Source organism: Cryptomeria japonica, chromosome 6 (assembly GCF_030272615.1).
Source record: "Cryptomeria japonica chromosome 6, Sugi_1.0, whole genome shotgun sequence".
In the NCBI taxonomy this organism is placed as follows: domain Eukaryota; kingdom Viridiplantae; phylum Streptophyta; class Pinopsida; order Cupressales; family Cupressaceae; genus Cryptomeria; species Cryptomeria japonica.
Genome location: NC_081410.1, coordinates 104,352,307 through 104,373,329, shown reverse-complemented (window position 1 = coordinate 104,373,329; position 21,023 = coordinate 104,352,307). Strand labels below are relative to the sequence as shown.

At 35.1% G+C, this 21,023-nt stretch overlaps 1 protein-coding gene across 6 annotated transcripts in view; it reads right to left on the bottom strand.

The window, feature by feature from the left end:
• LOC131050131 (uncharacterized) overlaps positions 1-1,998 on the bottom strand; it is a 53,887-nt gene extending 51,889 nt beyond the window's left edge. For 4 of the 6 annotated variants that reach the window (XR_009106853.2, XR_009106854.2, XR_009106855.2 and 1 more), the window contains exons 1-2: positions 1,847-1,998; positions 1,588-1,728 (exon numbers count right to left, since the gene is read on the bottom strand). Coding sequence is in view for 3 of the 6 variants with exons in the window: in XM_057984296.2 (XP_057840279.2) it covers positions 1,588-1,728; positions 1,847-1,892 (187 nt within the window). In the remaining 3 variants the exon portion in view is untranslated. The remainder of the gene's footprint in view (positions 1-1,587; positions 1,729-1,846) is intronic. The other 2 variants (XM_057984295.2, XM_057984294.2) reach the window with 1 other exon arrangement.
• Between the last annotated feature and the right edge of the window lie 19,025 nt (positions 1,999-21,023).

The window sequence follows — 21,023 nt, the reverse complement described above, 5'->3', positions numbered from 1 at the left end:
TCCAAGCAAAAAACCAAAACGTAAAAGCTCTTGCGGATTTGTCACTTTACAGCATACCATTAAGAGTTGTTTATCTTTTCAAGCATAACTTCAATTCAACATTTAAAATTGAAGACATGGTCACAATCCAAAATACCAAATATCTTAAAATCATCAATTTCTCAACATAACATAAAGGTTACCGAATTTTTCTCACAGAGTATCAATTCAACATTTAAATAGAAAATTTCTTTAGGAAAAACATCAAATCATCAAGTCTTTGTTAATTAATCCACGTAACACAAAGGATTTGTTATAATATCCAGCATAATAAAGTTCTCAACGTAAAACATTAAAATCAAAGCACACCTTTCGCAAGCAACAATTCAGAACATTGAATCTTCAAAAAAGCTTATTGTTTTCCAGTCGTTTGTTTCATACCAAATTTTCTTATTTTCTCAATATGATATAAAAAATTGTTTAACTTTTCTGTGATAATTTCACTTCAAAATTTAAAATTAACGGACGCATTTTTCCAGCAACAATTAAAAGCATCAAATCTTCCAAGGATTAGTCAATTTCTCATCAAACAATATGTGTTCATTATTTTTTCTAGCGTATTTCCAATTCAGTATTAAAATCGAAGAACTCCAAAACATGAAATCTTTAAGGGTTAGTTCTTTTGTCGAAATAATATTAAGGTTTAATCCATAACTGAATTACTAGACATTATTGATTATTCCAATTTAACAGTAAAATGAAGCTTGTTAAGTTTTCCAAGATAATTTCATTTTCAACTTAAAATTTGAGAAATGCCTATTACAAACAACAATCCAAACGTTAAAACACCAAATTGTTCAACTGTTTCTTAATTTATCAAAATAACATCAATAATTTGTTATTTTACATCATAATTTAAATTAAACATTCAAATTTAAAGTTGTCCTTATCTTTTCCAAGAAAAAATCCAAAACATAAAAGCTCTTGCGGATTCGTCACCTTACAGCATACCATAAGAGTGAGTTGTTTTTTCCAGCATAACTTCAATTCAACATTTAAAATTGAAGACATGGTCACAATCCAAAAAACCAAATCTCTTAAGGATCATCAGTTTCTTATCATAACATAAAGGTAACCGAATTTTTCTCACATAGTTTCAGTTCAACATTTAAATTGAGAAGTTCTCTATGAAAAACATCAAATCATCAAGTCTTTGTTAATTTCTCCACATAACACAAAGGATTTGTTATAATTTCCAGCATTATAAAGTTCTCAACGTAAAACATTAAAATCAATGAACGTCTCTTCCAAGCAACATTTCAGAACAATGAATCCTCAAAACAGCTTATTCTTTTCCAGTCGCTTGCTTCATACCATAATTTCAAGCCGACATCAATTCAAAACATCAAACCATGTAAAGGCTTTGATCTCTTTTCTTGCAGAATTTGACATCAACAAAGAATTCCGACAACTCCTTTCGCTCAGGACACTTAGTATTTCAAAAAAAATAACACAACCCCTATGAAAAGCGTTCACAACCCTAATTTTTTATAATTCTTAAAAAAAGACAACCAACATCGAATGAGAAGAATAAACTGTAAAACTTACGGGACATGAGGTATGCAAGGCCGATGACGCAAATGAAGATCAAAACAATGCGCTTCTTGGCTTCCTCCACGAGATCTCGCACAGTCTCCTTACGCGCCATCATTCTTCTCGTGCTCACATTCATCACAAAACCAAATAAACCTGAAAATTTTCAAACCCTAGTTACACGGAACCCCGAAAATATCTCCACACATCATCGAAAAAAAATGGACGAATAAATTTATATGCGAGGAAGATTCGGCATAGCTGATAATCGAACCTCCCGCGGGTTGGACTGAATTTAATGCCTTGTCGTCTACAGGCATTCATTAACAAATTTGGTATTTTTAATATTTCACTTCTTTTCTCCTATTTCTTTCGCTTGTGATTTCACGCAAATGAAAAAATGTGACGCAGCGAGTTGAATTTTTAGCAGTAAAGATTTGCTCGGTTCCAAAACTAAGGTATCTTTATTCGTGGTTTACTATTTGATTTTAAAATTAGACAGTTAATCATGTAATAAAATAGTATATAATTCGGTATATCTAGTTTTAAGATAATATTTTTATTAGAATGTTTGGTAAATGTACTAGGAAATTAATTGGATTTGATTTTAAGAGACTAAATGAATATCTTAAATTTAATTAAATAATATTGAGATAGGTCATTATTTAGAAGTCTTTATATTTCATATCTATAATTATTACATTGGAATGACTAGTAAATGGAGTAGTTAAATGGGTTTGATTTTAAGAGACTAATTGAGTGTCTTAAATGTAAATAATATTGAGATAGATCAATTTTAAATAATATTGAATTAGGTGAGTCTTGATATTTCATATCTATACACATTAGGTTGGAATGTCTCATAAATGAAGTAGCAAGTTAAATAAGTTTAATTTTAAGAGAGTAATTGAATTTCTTGAGTTTCAAGTAATCTTGATTCTTCATATCTATAAACATCATATTGAAGCAATGAACATTAAGTAGACTTTTCATACTATGAAAAATGAATTCTTGTGAACTATTATTTGTGAAATATGAATCAATGAGACTCAGAAATCTTTTAGTTGAATCATAATAAAACAATATATAATTTGACATGTGACAAAAAAATCACCTATTTGACAATGAATGAATTAAGAGGCTACATAATGAACAAATTCATAAGATATAATTCTTGTTTGAGATTATGTAAATGGGGTGACAAGTTAAGTGTGTTTGATATTAGAAGAACTCTATAATTACTTGCAATTGATTCAAAGTAGTATTGGTATAGGTTACCTCCCAAAAAGCCTTCATATTTCATATATGGAAACATTACCTAAAACCAACATTAAATAGATAATTCATACTTATAAGAGATGGATTCTCCTAAATGACTACTACTATATGATCAATAAATATAACTCAAAAACTATAAATTTTAAATTTTAATAAAATAATAGATAATTTGATAGGTTACTTAATACTAATTATTGTCTTTTCTAAATAACTTAAAGAAAATGTAACAAAATATTTTTTAAAATTTAGATTTTTTATTTTATTTGGGGTTGAGAATGGTAGATAGGATATAACTTGTCTTTCCATTCAACCATTTTTTTTTTGGTGTGGATATGCATTTAGGGAAGAATTATGGATTAGTAGTTGTAGCTTACAAAAGAAAAAAGTGAACAAAATGAGCGTGGCATGATACGGACTTTGAGTAGATGTGAGGTGTGCACTTTTTAAAGAAAGATGTGGAAGTTTTCTTTTATTGGTTTTTTAAGTGGGGTCTAAAAACTTTTGATTTGGTGGTAAGTTTTGTTTTTTAAAGTTAGTCTTTGTTGTAAAGGAGTTACATTAATCAATTCCTCTATTATTATTTAGGTTCCAAATATTTTATTTAATAATTAGAGTTTATTTATAGTTAATGTTTTTTTTTTTTTCGTTTTTGTTTGTTTTTTTGTTTTGTTTTTTACTTTTTAAATTGGTTATAAATTATTTGTATATAATGAGAAGTTTTGTTTTTTAAAAATTAATGATTAGACAATTGTCATGTGAAATATTTAGTTTAATTATTTTGTATTGTTTTTTTAATATAAAACAAATATTGATGAGTATTCTTAAATTTTATGTAGTATTTAATAATTAATAATTTTAATAATTATGAAAAAAATATTAAAGAAATAAACTAATAGTTTTTTAAGTTCATATATTAGAGATTTATTTTAGGTTATCATTAATATCAATTTATGATTGTATAGTATTATTTCTAATTTAAAATATTTTAAACATGAAATAAAATATTCAGTAGTGAATTTTTTGTTTTTCTATAATATTCTAACTTTTTCAAAATCAAAAAACAAATTGTGCAAACTGATATATGATTGTTAAAAAAATTAACTATTAAAATGATGTATTGCAAAAACATAATTGTTAGCACGGAACTTTTATTGTTTTCTCAGTTGTTATTATTGAAATCTCATTTAGAAATAAAAAATGAAATAAAAATATATGCCAATTTAATTTCACACATGATTATTTTCTTTCAAATTCATAGTTTGATTCTACTATAGAGTAACAATGTCAAGGTAAATTTACTTTGTTTAGTTTATAGGTCTCTTTAGTGAAATGTTGATAACCTTTGGAGATTCTATTATAAACAAAGAATCCTCAAAATTTTCACTAATTTTATTAAATTCGTTGTGATAATGGATGTCATGTGTAAGATCAATTAGTGACTTATTGTCACCATTTTACTTTTGCTATCCTTGAGTCCTACACTTAGGGGCTACTGAATGTTTTTAGGTTGTGCAGCTTGAGAGAGTTTGATGGTTTAGGATTGAAACAAGTGTAAACCAATAGTATAATAAGTAAGAGATAAGTAGCAAGGTGAGAATCAAATAAATAAGGCTACCTTACTAAATGTTAGCACTATCACTCCAATTGTCAATCTTGGTGTCATGTTTTACTACAAGTGATTAAAGTTTGGAGGTTAAATGCTTGTTCCAAAATTGTGAAAGCTTATCGCTATGGACTAGTGTAGATAGATATTAAAATTATCTCATTTAATAGCTTAATAATAATTTCATTTGAAATGTTTGGTAACCTCTTCATGCGTATCTTTTTGTGTTGGCTTAACATTTATGTCCTTGTTGGTATCAATAGGAGTCGATCAACTAAATAGCAATATTTTTTGTTAATACTTTCATGCTATTTGCGTAGTTCAATATGTTTTATAGTCACATAAATCTGTCTAGTTTAATTAAATGAATATTTGCTATTTATTTGATTAAAAATCCACTAGCCATCAGTTAATTAAATTAATATTTAATTAATTCATCTTCAAAATATTCTCCTATTAATTAAATAAATTATTCAATTTATTTTAATTAATTCATTAAACCAAACTCACAATCAATTAAATGAATAAATCCTATTTATTTCATTTAACCCTTTTCTTCTTTTAAATAAATTAAATAAAACATTTATTTAAATCATTTATTCCCCCCCCACTTGCATTTTCCTACAAATGCAACTTGCACCTATTTATTGAAATAAATGAATTTTATTTTAATTAAAAATCCTATTTTCCCTCACCCACCAAACCCACTTGCATCCTAATCCCCTTCTAGATTCTTCTAACTCCTTCCTAATTAACCTAATCCATCCCCTAATTATTGTCACATTCCTAAGCAACTTGGAGTCACTTCTCAAAGACTTCAAAGTCTTTGAAAAGCATTTAATGCTTTGTGTGTTCAACAATTTAACCTCCAAAGTCTTCCAGAACCACTAATGGCTCTTACATGACCATTAATGGCTCTTACATAACCATTTATGGTTGTGTCACAACCCTCATTTATCACTTTTGGATTTAAATTACAATTTTATTTTATCTTTGGATAAGCTATTTAAATGATTGAATAAATGTTATAAAAAGAATGAAAAATAATAACACACACACACACACATGGAAAATATACATTATTTTTATTGATTTATTTTCCACGTCCAATTATGGCACATGTTGTAGAAGAATAAGAAGCTTCTAGAGGATTCTCCACCATCTTGCATGTAACTCCTCCACTAAGTCTAATCAATTTGCATGAAATCCAAAATTGGGAAAGAATCTCCTTTTTAATTAAATTTTCTAGATAGTGGAATTGAGGGAATTTTCTTATAAAATTATATGCAAGTTTCAAAGAAGGGAGTTGATTATGTTTTGATGGAAATTTCCCAAGTTTTAGAAATAGATCTTTTTGGTAGTCTCAATTTCGTTGCAGGAATTTTAAGTTGTTGTTTGAAGGAATTCTTTCAAGTTGCAAGGAAAGATCATAAGGGTAGCTAGTGGATTCAACATCAAGCTCGATAAACCAGGTTCTCTCCTCGTTGTTTATCTTTACATTTACTTATGAGGAATTCGTATTATCAATAGTTATAGATCTTCCTTTATATAAAGAAATTCTTTTATTTGATTTTAAATCTTTTATTTGAGGATAAATAGTAATGATGATGCTTTCATATAGTGCATGTAAAATATAGTTATTTAAATTATTTTATTTCCCTCAAGAAAATATGCACATGATCTTGCTTTTGTTTTTCTTCCAAAAAATTTAGCAAAAGAAAATCATATTCTTTTATTTGTTTAAATCTCTTTTTCTGAAATCAAAATTCTTCCTGTGTGATTTGAATCTTTAATCCTCCCTCTGATTCATTTCTCTGGTCCTTCGAATGGAAATCTGAATCTTATTCTTTAATCTCTCTGTGATTATTTTTTAAATCTCTCTGTGATTATTTTAAATCTCTCTGTGATTTTTAGTTAAATAAATTTCTCTGTGAATATTAGTTAAATGAGATGAATAAAATTTCTCTGGGAATATTAGTTAAATGAGTTGAATAAAATTTCTATGTGAATATTAGTTAAATGAGTTGAATAAAAATTTCTCTATGAATATTAGTTGAATCTCTGTGAATATCAGTCGAACAAACTCTCTCCCTGTGAAATCTGAAAATAAATAATCTTCCTATAAATAACTCTCTATCACCCTCTCTGGACATTGGTTGAGAAATAAAATATAATTCATTTGTGTTAGCTTGTATTTCTCAGTTTAAACACCTACCTACTTCTCGATAATCTGTGCATCGCTGGAGCAAATTACTTCTCTAGTTATTTTTATTTCTCTGTTATATTTCGTCCCTGGGATTAATATGATATTCTCTCTTACATTAATATTTTCTTAAGTTTACATACCTGTTTATGTATTCTCCTTTTATACAATTTATTATTCTGGAATGAACTATAGAAATAAATAAATAAATAAATAAATATACATACATACATGCATACATACATATATATATATATATATATAAGGTATTAATAGTTTATGCGAAGTAATTAATAATTATATTGCACGATATAATGCCTGTGCGTACCGGCTCGCAGGTGGAGGATGGAATTAATACTCCGCAGGGAGTGGTACCATAACGGTACCCCCCACTAGCCTACGGTCACTGCTGCGATAGTGGCCGCAGGGTAGTGGAGGGGACCCATGGGGTCCCACTCCCATTAACCCTTATTAATGCCGATCAAACATAATTCAAAGGGCAATGTTAATTTTATTTTATTTGTAAATTCTTTTTTTATATATGTTTAAAATTTTAGTTATTTAAATACCTTCTTTTATGTATATATATAAATTTTAGTTAATAAATTTTTTAACTTAGGTAATTATTAGATTTATAACTAAGTTTTAACAAATTTATATTAAAAGATACTTAGATCCTCTTAAGATTCACTTAACAATTAATCCATATTAAATGACTTGAAGCTAAATTCTATGTTGGGATTAGTGGTTTTATAAGCGATATTCTCGCATGTAACTTACCCTACCTTCGCTTCATGCAAATGTCTTTACATTGATTTCAATTATTGGTGTTCCCATCTTCATGCAAATTATACGTTTAATTGTTAGTATGCAAGTTACCTAGCTGTCATTATTATGCAAGTTATATTCAAGTTTTGAATGATAAATAATTCTAGTTATGGTTTTTATCCCATGTCATTCATCAAGTAGTTATTTCGATTAATTGAGCTTTGCAATGTCTAAATATGCGCGTTCAATTCATAATTATTTTCCAAACATGATGTTTATCATAAGTTAGAAAAATTTAAATAAAGGAAGTTGGAAAACCAAAACCAAGTAGCGTTCAGTATATACAGTGCCTATAGGTCACGCTTACGGGTAATGTCGTCATGTTGAACTACTGTACTTAACGCCTAATAAAGCTACATCAACGACGTCTGTGGCATCGTCCCTATAAATCATCGGGGAGTAATAAGAGACACTTGGAAGTTAAAATCCAAGGGGCGGGTAATCCCCCTTGGATTGATAATTTAATAAGATAACTCTAAAACGATCTTTCATCCGTTGAGTTAAACTATAGTAAATCCCTATAGGGATGGTGAGTGAAATGCTTTTATGAAATTGATTTAATCTCAAAAATTATTGTCAATTGACAATTGGTCATGGGTGACGCTTATGATAAGAATTTACGATCTAGTGTTTTAGGCCACAAGCAATAAGCCATCTTGAGCCTTTGCTTAAGCGCTATCGTCGTGGGTAGCAACCACAGAGAAACTGTCTGGGACATTGACCCTAGAAAGGGTTGCGTACCCACTAATCAGTTTACATCAAACCATAGAGTAGAAAATAGAACTACCTAGAAAGGGTTGCGTACCCACTAATCAGTTTACATCAAACCATAGAGTAGAAAATAGAACTACATACTTTACGCCTTGATCTCGTGCCGAAACGGGTATGTAGGCAATCTTGGGACGGAGTTGTCCCTCGTACTCAGGTGTTCGTGGGTGGGGTCTAGGCTTGGTAAAAGAAAGATTGAGTAAGAATCCTAATTTGAAAGATAAGATAATTAAATTTGAAAAAGTAATTCAATGCGTACTCGGAAGGAATCCCATATGGATTCGCTTGACTTCCCGAGGCTTTAAGCCAAATTTCGAGGCGGAATTCAAGCTTGTATTATGTTATTTAATTACTCCTAAGGACGACGACCTCGGTGCACTTCTGTTAGAAGAGTGTAATACTTAGTGAGTAGCTCAGGACCCGAATGGTCCCGATGAGTCTAAGCCTCTGGCTAGAGCACCTCCTATCCCGATTGGATAGATGCCTACCCCGTATGGGTAGATGCCTATCCCGTATTGGATAGATGAAATCTTATGTCTCGTATGGATAAATGCCTAACCCGTATGGTTAGATACTCATCTCGGATGGATGAATGCCTAATCCAAATGGATGGATGCCCAGAGTATGCGATTGAATCAAACACATTGAATAAATTAAACAAAAAAAAAGAATGGTCAATTTTGTTGAGTTAATTATGGTGGGTTATTACAAGTTATTTCAACTTGCGCTCATGTGTCTCCTCGAGCATTTATTGCTTTGACCATGGTTATCCCTTTTGCCTTTGCACAAGAGTTTATCCATTGGATAAAAGTTTTATTCTTTGAATAAAGAATTTATTCATTCAACTAACCTTGACCTTAACTTCCAAGTTAACCTTCAGGTCATGTCAAGCATTTAATGCTTATTCCCTCTCCTCTCAACCTATCTCACATTGACACTTGTCATCCTAGGATTGGGTTGAAAGCTCTCACATGGATCTCAAATCATTCAATCCTGATCCTTGTTGAGATTACTCAATCTCAACCATCCATTGCTTCATTTTACCTATAAATAGAGCTCACATTCCTCATTTTCAAAGCCTCAAACATTTAACATTCATAGTCATAATCCTGAAAACTTGTATGCATTTAATCTATAGTGAATTTTAAAGAGCATTTTAGCATAATAATCTCATATAATTGTCATTTTGGTTTAAAACAAATCATCTTAGTATCTATAGCATCTAGTATTAGCTTTTCATTCATATTTAGAGCAAATACTTTAATCTCAAATCTCCATAAGCATCCATAGTGCAAAAAGATGCTGAGAGCTACACTATTTTGGAACTTGGAGAGGAGAGGAACAAGGAAGGAGAAACTGCCAGCATGGTAGAGATCATTTGGAGGAGCTTAGTTGCTTTTTGTAGATTCCTTAAGCTTTCTTTTTGTTTAGCAGTGTCTTTCTTGATATGCTTGCTTAGGATAGTTTTTAATTTATGATTTTCTAACATCTAACAATCGACTTCTTGTTGTTTCTTGTTCGGTGTTTGTTTATCCTAACCTTGTCCTTTTTACAGAGCATCATTTGGTGAACCCGACGTGAATCCAAGCACCCAAAACAATCTTTTTAAAAACTAACAAACATGTTTGAATGTTGAACTTGACACACAGGTCGCGCTTTAGCATTTTTGATCGCGTTGTAGTGTTATTGCAACTTGACATTCTAGCGCTATTGTCTCAAGTTTGGCGCTATTGTGCTTATTTTAGAGCTTTTGTGCTTATTTGAGTGCTTTTGTGATTGTTTTAGCGTTGTTGCATTTGCTATCAAAATTTTACTTTTAGCGTTGTTGTGTCTGTATTAGCGCGTTTGTGTTAAATAGCGCTTCTGTTCAAACACAGAGTGGCACTATTGTAACAGAACGTTGTAAAAAAGACCCTATAACCAAAAATTTAAAATTTTGTTAGGCTTGTAGAAGCCCACCATAAATTCGGTTTTTCCTAATTGTTCGTTTCTTGTGCAGGTGTTCAAAACTAACCCTTTTGTTGCTAAAGGTTAAAAAAAAATCCATTTTGGTGCTCTAAAAATTGAACAAAACAAGTTTTTTTTTTTTTCAAGATTAGGATCATTTGCATTTGGTGCTCTAAAAATTGAACACAACAAATTTACTTCCTTGCAAGTTAGGTTCATTTTATTTGGTGCTTAAAACAAGACAAGACAAATTTCTTTCTTGCATCAAACTAAAATTTGCAATCCACACTTCAAAATTTTGGTGCAAATAAAATTCACAATCAACTTGTCTCAATTTTGCAAAAGCTATTTACTTCAAGCAAACGTGTTTTTTATTAAGTTGACCAGGATTTCATTTTCCTAGTTACTTAAACATATTGTCTTTGAAGTTAAAAAGAACATCATGGTTGTTGGAGAAACATCTCCAAATTAGATAGAAAATCATTGCAATAACAAGTTAAAAATAACAAGTGCTTTTTGTGTTTGGCACACTTGTGCAAAAGAGTTGGTCGAATAGTCCTACTTCTAACACACACTATCCTCTCCCTTGGCTTTCGTGGTCCTAGGTGCAAGAGAAAAGTTTTAGTAACACTCATTTTTTTTATCTTTTTAAGAGAGGTCTGCCAAGAGACACATCACTCTTGGGAACGACCTCGCGCGGTAAATCCTTCGAACCGCTATAGAAATCAGGTGAGAGCGAAAGTTGTAGCCTTGGGTATAGTTGTTCCTACAGTGTAACTTGCCGAAAGGACGAATGGGCCCCACCACAAGTTACAAGGCTCTTAAGTGAGTCACTGTAGAATGAACTTATGTCCAAAGACATCAAAAATTACTAAACACCTTTAAGTAGTAGCCCACCCGTTCTATTGATTGAGGATATTTGTGATATAATTCAGTGCAAGAGCATATATGGTTTTGCTCCCAAGATACTCACCATACATATTTCCTTGAGTAGAAACATAGCTTTTTTAAAAGTCACTTGTGGCTTGATGAAAGTGGTGACTCCCCCATCATAGGGATCATCTATTTGTTATGCTTGTGCAAGACTTAGTATATCACATCCTTACCTACCACGACGGGATTCATAAGGTACATAGTACCAAAGTCGAAGAAATATCAAGATGTGGGCTAAATTTATCGCAACTGGCCATTTGACCTTAGGGATACAAAGTGTTTGAAGTGTTTTTGTTTTAGTCAAGACCAAGTGCAAATTGAGCTGACTTCAGGCTTTGGAAAGAAAAACGCCTAAAAAAACACTTAAAGGAAAGGGTCATAAAAATTCCAAGGATTGGGTTGATCTAGACCCATACTCATTTGTGCCTTTAAAGGCAACATTCTTGTGTTTGCGTGCTTGCTTTGTTTTCTTGTCAAAGAAACATCATAAAATCCAAAAATCAAAACAAGTATTCATCCAACCAAACATTTTTCAAAACAACCAAAAAGATCAAAAACAAAGAAGAGTATCAAACTTTATGACCATTCTTCACATCTTGAGAAAGAAGAATCTTCATCAAAACATCAACTTGAAAAGAAGACCATTGATCTCAAAGGCTTTGATCAAAAGGAGGAAATTATTCTATCTAAATAGACAAATCTTTGTCTCTTATAGAGTTTTTCTACATCACATGCGTCTCTACCTTCAAGGCAAATCAAACGAATTTGATCCAAAGTCATTGAACCGCAGAGCTTTTATGCAATATAGAGCTTTGAGTTATCACAAAAACCAAGGAGGAAAGATCAATCCCAACTTCTTCCCAGACATTTGTATCACTTACAATGTAGATCGAGAAATGCCACCAATGCCCGAAAGGGAAGAGGTAGAATTTGTTCCATTTGTGACACAAAGCTTTTATTGAAGTTAAAACATTTCATCCATTATCTCATTCACACATCATCACTTCATCTTCAACTCTCAAAACATTAAGAGGTTCCTGTCCTAAGTTCTCTTTTGGGATATTGCTTGAATCAAACACAAAACATCACTTTTAGATTGTTTCTACATCTAGGATAAGCTCATCCTAAGAGACATATCTACACAAGTTAAAACTAGTTTATGAGTGAATCCTCTCATTACTAGGTAGTTAAGTCTGTAACACATCTCAGATTTCTCTAAACCTTATCACATTAAACCTTATAAAAAACAATAAGCAATTCAAGAAAGAATTTCGGTCACATCTACCTTTAAGTGCTAGAGATCCACATGCAACACAATTCACCAACCATCAATCTTTCATTTCATCAACAACTCATTATCATTTTCACCCAACTTCAACAAAAACTTGTAAACAAAATGGCTCATACCCGATCACAGTCAAGGCAACAAGAAATAGAAATTGAAGAAGAAGAGGAGGAAAATATCAACGAATTTCAAGAAGCACTTGGAGGAAATGCTAATGACGAAAACCTAAGTACTCCTACCCCTGCAACAATAGAAAGGGCTCAGCACAACCCTCTCTTTAATAGACCTTTTCACGAAATACTCAGGAGCAATGTGGATGCTCACTTTTTAAAGCTTGCTCAAGAAGGAGCCAAACTCCCCTCTGACTTTGATCTTGCACAACTCAGACAAGCATCAGAACGACAAAGTCGCCATGAGGAAGAAAGAGGTAGAGATCCCATCAGATATAACATTCCTCGAGGTAACCCACCTCCTCCTCCTCCAAATGACATAGAGATGTTACGACAACAAGTTGAAAATCTCGCCCAACAACTTCACAGTGGCGTAAAGACTAATCAATTTTCACTCAATGACATTTGTCCCTATCCCTTTGATAGGAATCTTTATATGCCACCTTTTCCACGAGGGTTCGAAACACCCAAGTTCGAAAAGTATCGAGGAAAAGGAGATCCTCACGATCATGTCAGAGAATTCCATTCAGCTTGCCTCGAAGTGGCATACGAGGACACATACCTACTGCAACTTTTTCCCCAAAGCTTGGGAGGAACAACCACATCATGGTTTTCCCAACTACCAGGTGGCATTAGGACATTTGAAGAGCTAGTTTAGAAGTTCTTGGCACATTACTCTCATAACATTGAACGTGATATCACCATGGTTGATCTATGTAACACTAAACAAAAACTAGGTGAACTATTCTCAGTATTCCTGCAACGATGGTGTCAAATGTCTAGCAGACGTTCTCTTCAGTTACCTAAACAAGAACTAGTGGAAATATTTATTTCCAACTTAAACGAAGAAATGAAATTTCACCTGGATGTCAAAGACACAGACTCTTTCAATGACATGATCACCAAAGGATTAAAATGTGAACGAGCTCTCATCAAGAAAGGACTTGTCAAAATCTATAATGAACCAAAGGATGTTCCTCGCCCACGCTTCAATAGTGACAAACCAAGCTTCTGGAACAAAAACAAAAATGTCGTCAACGACGGGGTTGTGGATGCAAGAACTATCAAAAGTGTACAACTTGTAGTTCGATTTGCAAGACAAAATCCCCCACCTCAGACTAACACAGTTGTTCCTCCCAATCAAGGCCACATCACATTTCACGATGAACCCAGACCTCGTCAACAAAAACAAAAGCGAACATACACTCCCTTAGGGGAACCCATTGAAACTGTGTTACGACAACTAGTTTCTCAAAATCTGGTAACCCTACCCAAACCATCAAACTATGAGCCTCGAGTCAAACCTGCATGGTGGAGGGATACTGAACATTGTGATTTCCATCAAGGGAGAGGACACAAGACAAGTAATTGACACAGATTAAAAGATCTTATTCAGGATCTTATTGATCGAGGTGAAATTGAAATCGAAGGACATGACCCAAAGACAACAAACAATGATCATCTGATGTTCAAAAATCCACTTCCATCACAAGATCAAAGGGGTCCTTCCACTTCCAGGAGAGGCACTAATACCACTGATTATACGCAAGGCGCATATAATTACACTATAAATCACCTATACGATGCCAGTGAACAAATTGCAACTATAACCATCAAAAATCCCAGCTCCACTTGCAATGTTGTTACACGTCGCAACAAGATTACCATAAAACCAGCTCCACAAAGCACCCCATCTATCCCAAAGTAGTATAACCTTGTGGAACAGTTAGACAAAATGCCCGCATTGATATCTATCTTAGAGCTACTGTGCCTATCTCCGTCTCATAAAACAATCTTGGATCAAGCTCTCCAAGAGGCGTCAGTCCCTGCAAACCTAAATACTGATCAGTTCCAAGCCATGGATGGAAGTCTAAAGTCATCAACTTGTCTCACTTTTTCCGAATGTGACAACTCTTCCTTCCAGCAACCTCATAACGCTTCCCTACACATTGAAGGATTTATCAACCAACATAGGATCAAGCGAGTCTTGATCGATAATGGGGTCGGCCTGAATATTTGTACACTGCAATTGGTCACAACTTTGGGATATGCAATAGAATCAGTGGATCCTCGCAAGAAAATCATAATCAAAGCCTGTGATGATGCAGAGCGTTCATCCAAAGGATCTATGGTACTACTAATCTGAGTGGGTCCTGTGGTGAAACACATCATCTGTCAAGTTCTGGACCTTCCTCTGCCATACAATCTATTGTTAGGAAGACCTTGGATACATGCCATGCAAGTCGTTCCATCCACCTACCATCAGTGTATCAAGTTCCCACATAACGGTGTAGAGATCACAATCCTGGGCGATGCAAACCCCTTTGCATATTGTCATAATATCAGTCATCAACCAGAGATTCCCGTTCCTAACAATAGAGAAGCCATCTCCTCCACCTCATACATAAGTCCAACCTCTCTTGCCAGTTCAAACACCACTATACCCAAGCAAGAAAAGCTTAAGATGAAAATAATAGAGGAAGTTCCTGGGGAATACAATTTGAGTCAACTCTTTTGTGTGGGACAAATGCCCACTTCTCCTAGAACACATGGAAAACCTCAGCAGTTACTTCAAACACCACTGATCATGCCAGCATGTGCTTTGACGCCTCTCATCCTTGGGAAGAGTCAAGAAGAAGAAACCAGAGATGAGGACTTAGCGGAATGGATCTATAGAGATCCCATCACCACCAATATGCCGCAAGCTACACTTCCCATGGATCAGTATGGCAAAGGCCTCCTCATTATGCAAAGAATGTGTTATGATGGTCAGAGTGCTTTGGGACCTTGCAAACAAGGAAGACATGAACCACTACTGCCGGAATTAAAGCCCAAGGATAATACAGGCCTAGGCTTTCAAAAGGAGATCTTTCCTAAGCTCAGATTCAAAGGAAAACCCAGCAAACCACTATATCGGCCTATTGCAAAGAGGACACCTTTTATTATAAAAGTAGCATCAAACACATCACAACTCCCCCACCAAGGCTCAAAATCCCAACACAACCATCTACAACACCCATCATCCCACTCATCAAACCAGTGATCCCATCAACAACAACAATAACATCAATAGCACCATTAGCAGCAGCAATTGTATCAGAACCCGCAGTAGTATCTACAACATCAGCAGTTCCAGCAGAAGCAACAGAGTCAACACTACCGATACTCCCCGTATCGGATTCATTGATCCCCATCATCCTTCCTGCAGCACCGATCATTTCATCTACAAAGGTACATCAACCGATCACACCTGTAGTGTTTAACTCAAAGGACATCCCAGTATGGTATAGTAATTGGATACTGGAAAGTGACTCAGAGACTAACTCACATGAATGGGAATTTGATTCCATCCAGCTTAATACTTCAAATGAGGAAGACACATCACTACCTCCACCTCGCAAAGACATCCCTATTTACAGAGAAGCACAGATAAAGACCTCTTGGGTTCCCGAGCTGGAAACTTCTTCCACAGACCCTACGTCGCATCCTGCGCCTGATTCTGATAGTGAGAGTACCATCAACAACCTTCACCACACCGTCTTAACCCTCACTGACACATCTAACGAATTTAACCTAATTGATGAAGTAATGCCTATTATCCATCCTGAACTCATCGAATGGAACCACCCTAATCCCCCATGTCTTGACCTTTTCCAAAACGATGAGGCAATCATTGACTTTTTGGAACTACGGGATAACATACCAAGCGGGGATCACAAAGCTGGATTCGCCATAGAACTTAATAGCGCAGCATACTTTGGGGCAGATGCCAAACCTTTCAGCTGTAAAAATATAACAATAAGACATGGATCTTCCAGTGAAAACCACACCGTGGCACTATTTGATTCAACAAAAGTAAAAATAAAGAGCGTATCCAATGGTGAAAACCTCTCTAACGCGCTTGAGGATGAAAGGTTTGACATCCTTCCTTGTAGCACACAATGGAAACAATCAATGATTCTCATCGAGGAAACAAAAGAATACAACGTGGGGACTCCTGAAACTCCTCACCACATACATCTGGCATCTCTTCTAACTCCAGAGGAACAACCTAAATTTGTAGAGTTCTTTCAAAGGCATCAGATCAACTTTGCATGGTCATATGCAGACATGCCCGGGCTTGATCCTGATCTAGTCATGCATCACCTCACTGTAGCAGAAGGAGCCAAGTCTGTCAAGCAAAAGCTTTGTAAGATGCATCCTTATATTGTAGTATTAGTCAAAGCATAACTCAAGAAACTCCTAGATGTTGGTTTCATTAGACCAATTGATTATGCAGATTGGATATCCAATATTGTGCCTGTCGGCAAGCCAAACGGGGGCATCTGTATTTGTACTGACTTCAGAGATCTGAATAAGGCATGTCCTAAGGATGACTTCCCCCTACCAAACATCGACATCATAGTGGACCTAACAGCAGGACATGCCATGCTTTCACTCATGGATGGCTTTTCAGGATACAATCAGATAAAGATAGCACCAGAAGATCAACATATGACACCTTCACATGTCCATGGGGCACATACTGTTGGAATGTAATGCCTTTTGATCTAAAGAATGCAGGAGTGACCTATCAACAAGCAATGACCACCATCTTCCATGACATGATGCATACTATGATGGAAGATTATGTTGATGACTTACTAGCAAAATCACTCACCAGAGAAGGTCATCTTGACATATTAGATAAAATCTTTGATAGACTAGAACAATATCATGTTCGACTCAACCCAAATAAATGTGTCTTTGGAGTAACCTTAGGGAAGCTTCTAGGATACATTGTCTCAAGCAAAGGTATTGAGGTCGATCCAGCAAAGGTCAAAGCAATCGTGGACATGCCACCACCAAAGAACATCAGTCAGCTAAGGACATTACAAGGACGGCTACAATCCATCTGAAGATTCATTGCACAACTGGCAGATAAGTGTCACCCATTTACACATCTGCTACACAAAAACATCCGCTTTCAATGGGATGCCAGATGCCAGCAAGCATTCCAGATGCTTAAAGACTATCTCATGAATACACCATTGCTGATCCCACCAGATCCAAGCAGACCTTTGTTACTCTATATCTCAGCAACAAGTACAGCATTGGGTGTACTACTAGCACAACATAATGCAGAAGGGAAAGAGTGCATTGTTTACTACATCTCTCGCACACTAGTTGGCTATGAACTCAATTACACCCCTATTGAGCGAGCTTGCCTAGCAGTAATCTTGGCAGCCACTAAACTAAGGCACTATCTGTTGACACACAAAGTACAACTCATTGCGAAGATTGATCACTCAAATACTTACTCAGTAAAGCAACATTGACAGGCCGCTTGGCCAAATGGGTGAAGATTCTCAGTGAATTTGACATCGAGTATGTGGACTGTAAAGTTATCAAAGGACAAGTTATTGCAGATCAGTTGGTCAATGCACCACTCATAGGCGATCATCCTCTCATTTCCAATTTTCCAGATGAAGAGATATTCATGATCACAACAACACAACCATGGAAACTATACTTTGATGGTTCGTACACTAGGCATGGCTCGGGGGCAGGCATTTTGTTTATCACATCTGAAGGTGACAGCATCCCGAAGTCTTACAGGCTCACATTTCCATGCACAAATAACATAGTAGAGTATGAGGCCTTGATCACAGGACTCACGCTAGCCACACAATGGAAGTTACAAGAACTACAAGTCTATGGCGACTCCCAACTGGTCATTCGACAACCAACGGATGAATATCAGACCAAGGATGATAAACTCATGCCATACAAGCAAATGGTGGACCAATTAAAGGCATCATTTACTACTATCACCTTTGAAAAGATACCAAGAGATCAGAATCGAGTTGCTGACGCTATGGCTACTATTGCATCTCTCCTAGATCTTCCGCAGAATTCAACACGCTACGAGTTCTTGGTAGAACAGCTTTGGATTCTCGCTTATGATATCCCAGAATCCGAGATGATATGTCATCTTGTCGGTTTTGAATCCCCATGGTACGGTGAGTTCTACACTTATCTCTGCGATCACACCCTTCCTCCCAACCAATCGAATAACCAACGTAAAACCTTCATTCGCCAAACTGCTCGATATACCATTATTGTTGAAACCCTATACCAACGCAGTCTTGATGGTACTCTCCTTCGATGTCTGGAACGTGATGAGATAACAAAGGCCTTGGAAGAGGTACATGAAGGAATTTGTGGAACTCATGCAAGTGGTCCGTCAGTAGCCAAAAAACTCCTACGCACTGGATACTATTGGCCATCAATGGAAAAAGACTCCTACTACTTTGTCAAAAAGTGCAAGAAATGCCAAGTTCATGGAGACCTAATACATGCACTGGCACAGGAATTGCAACCAATCACAACACCATGGGCCTTTTGTCAATGGGGTCTTGACCTCGTGGGTAAAATCCATCCATCTTCATCCAATGGTCACAAATTCATTATTACCGCCACTGAATATTTCACAAAGTGGATCAAAGTTGTTCCACTTACCCAAGTTACTGGCAAGCAAATCGCCTCATTCATTCTCAATTACATCATCTGTCGATATGGTGTACCTATGTCTATCATCATAGATAACGGTCTTCCTTTTAAAAATCAGGATATCCGTGAACTCTGTGAGAAATTTCACATCTAACACCGCTTTTCCACTCCCTATTACCCACAAGGCAATGGTCAGGCCGAACCATTGAATAAGAACATATTGAGGATCCTAAAGAAGACAGTCAATGATGTCGGTCGTGATTGGCACGTTCAATTGAATCTAGTACTATGGGCATATCGAACTAGCATTCGAACCCCTATGAACCAAACAAAGAACATCAAGGAAAGTTTGAATCAAATTGGCTGGGTCCATATGTTATCACTGCTGTATTTGGGTCTGGGGCATATCAGTTGGCTACTTCAGAAGGAGAACCGCTAGCAGATCCGATCAATAGCATGTACCTCAAAAGGTTTTATACATAAGTTGCACAAAGCGTTAGGCTCCCGTATATACTGGAAAAAATACCAAAAACATCTAGAAAAATGTCCTGAAGAAAATACAAATAAATAAATAAATAAATAAAAAATAATAATAAAAAAGAGTAAAGAAAAATCATGCATCCAAACGGTGAACAACCACTCCGGTGGCACCTTGGGTAAGTGCGATGGTGAAAACCTGGCAAACAGGCGCCACTCGTAAAGGCTATAGCTCCATTGTCTTTCAGGCTTGTTGCGATCACATTCCTTTCATACACACATCCATCCGTCCAAACCATGGCTTGTTATTAATCCGCAATCAAGATAGTACTTCATGCCTCTTGCGTCCCGCTTTTTTAGAGTCATGTCTAAACTAGGGGCAATGCCCTTAACCTTTTGATGGAAGTGGATTCTACATTACTTGTGATTCATTGGTTCTTCATTCAAAACTATCTTGCAAAATACCAAAAACATCCAAAATCATCTCACAAAATTCAAAAACATTCAAAACAATCATCAAAATCCAAAAACATCGGAAAACATCGAAAATCAAATAGAAAAACATGGCGAAACATTGTACATACTCATCCATGCAGATACCAAACAAGCATTGAAAAATACTCGCACGATGATCACTTCTCAAATCGACCAAACCATCAACATCAACACTCAAAAAACTGTCTTCAACAAGGATGCATCCTTCCTTACCAAAACAAAGACAAAATGACGTTTTCTTTGACAGGAAAATTATGTGTTAAGCTATCAAATACTTGGTTGGTTTATGAGTAATTCATTCGTTTATATGTATCAGGTTCCTACAGCATTGTATGTGTATCTTCTACAGATTATTCCGATGAAGTTCTGGGGCATGTACTAATGGTGTCTACGTGGGAAGTTCACTAAGCTACATGATCTTATGCAAAATGCAGTCATAGATCACTACGGCTTGCTGACTACATCGTATACCTCGACCATATGAGCATGAACCATTACCAGGGATCCATATTCTTTATTCTTTATGTATATACTGTTTTGTTTGCACGAACAATGCTCCTTCTTTGGTTCCTCCTCATCCAATTTGGATAAAGGTTTTTGTCTCTTATTAAGGTGTGAACTTGTATCAGGATATGATTAGCTCAAGATCAAGGAGGACAATCCAAGTCATGCATGAACGAAGATGATCCTTGTCTGTTCCGCAAGCAATACTCTAATCAACTTGACCCATTATATCAAGTTGTTTGTATTAACTTGCTATATCAAATCCATGTAAGAAATACTATGGTCATCTTGAATCATTATGTCAAGATGCTTGTATTTTCTTACAACATGTTAAAGCTCGATGATGAAAAATAAAGCACTATGGATCGTCATTTCATCTCATCTGTATATATATTGCATTCTGTTGCATATCGCCCATCCATTCACTCATTCATATGTATGATTTTTATATGCCAATGTGAACAAAGT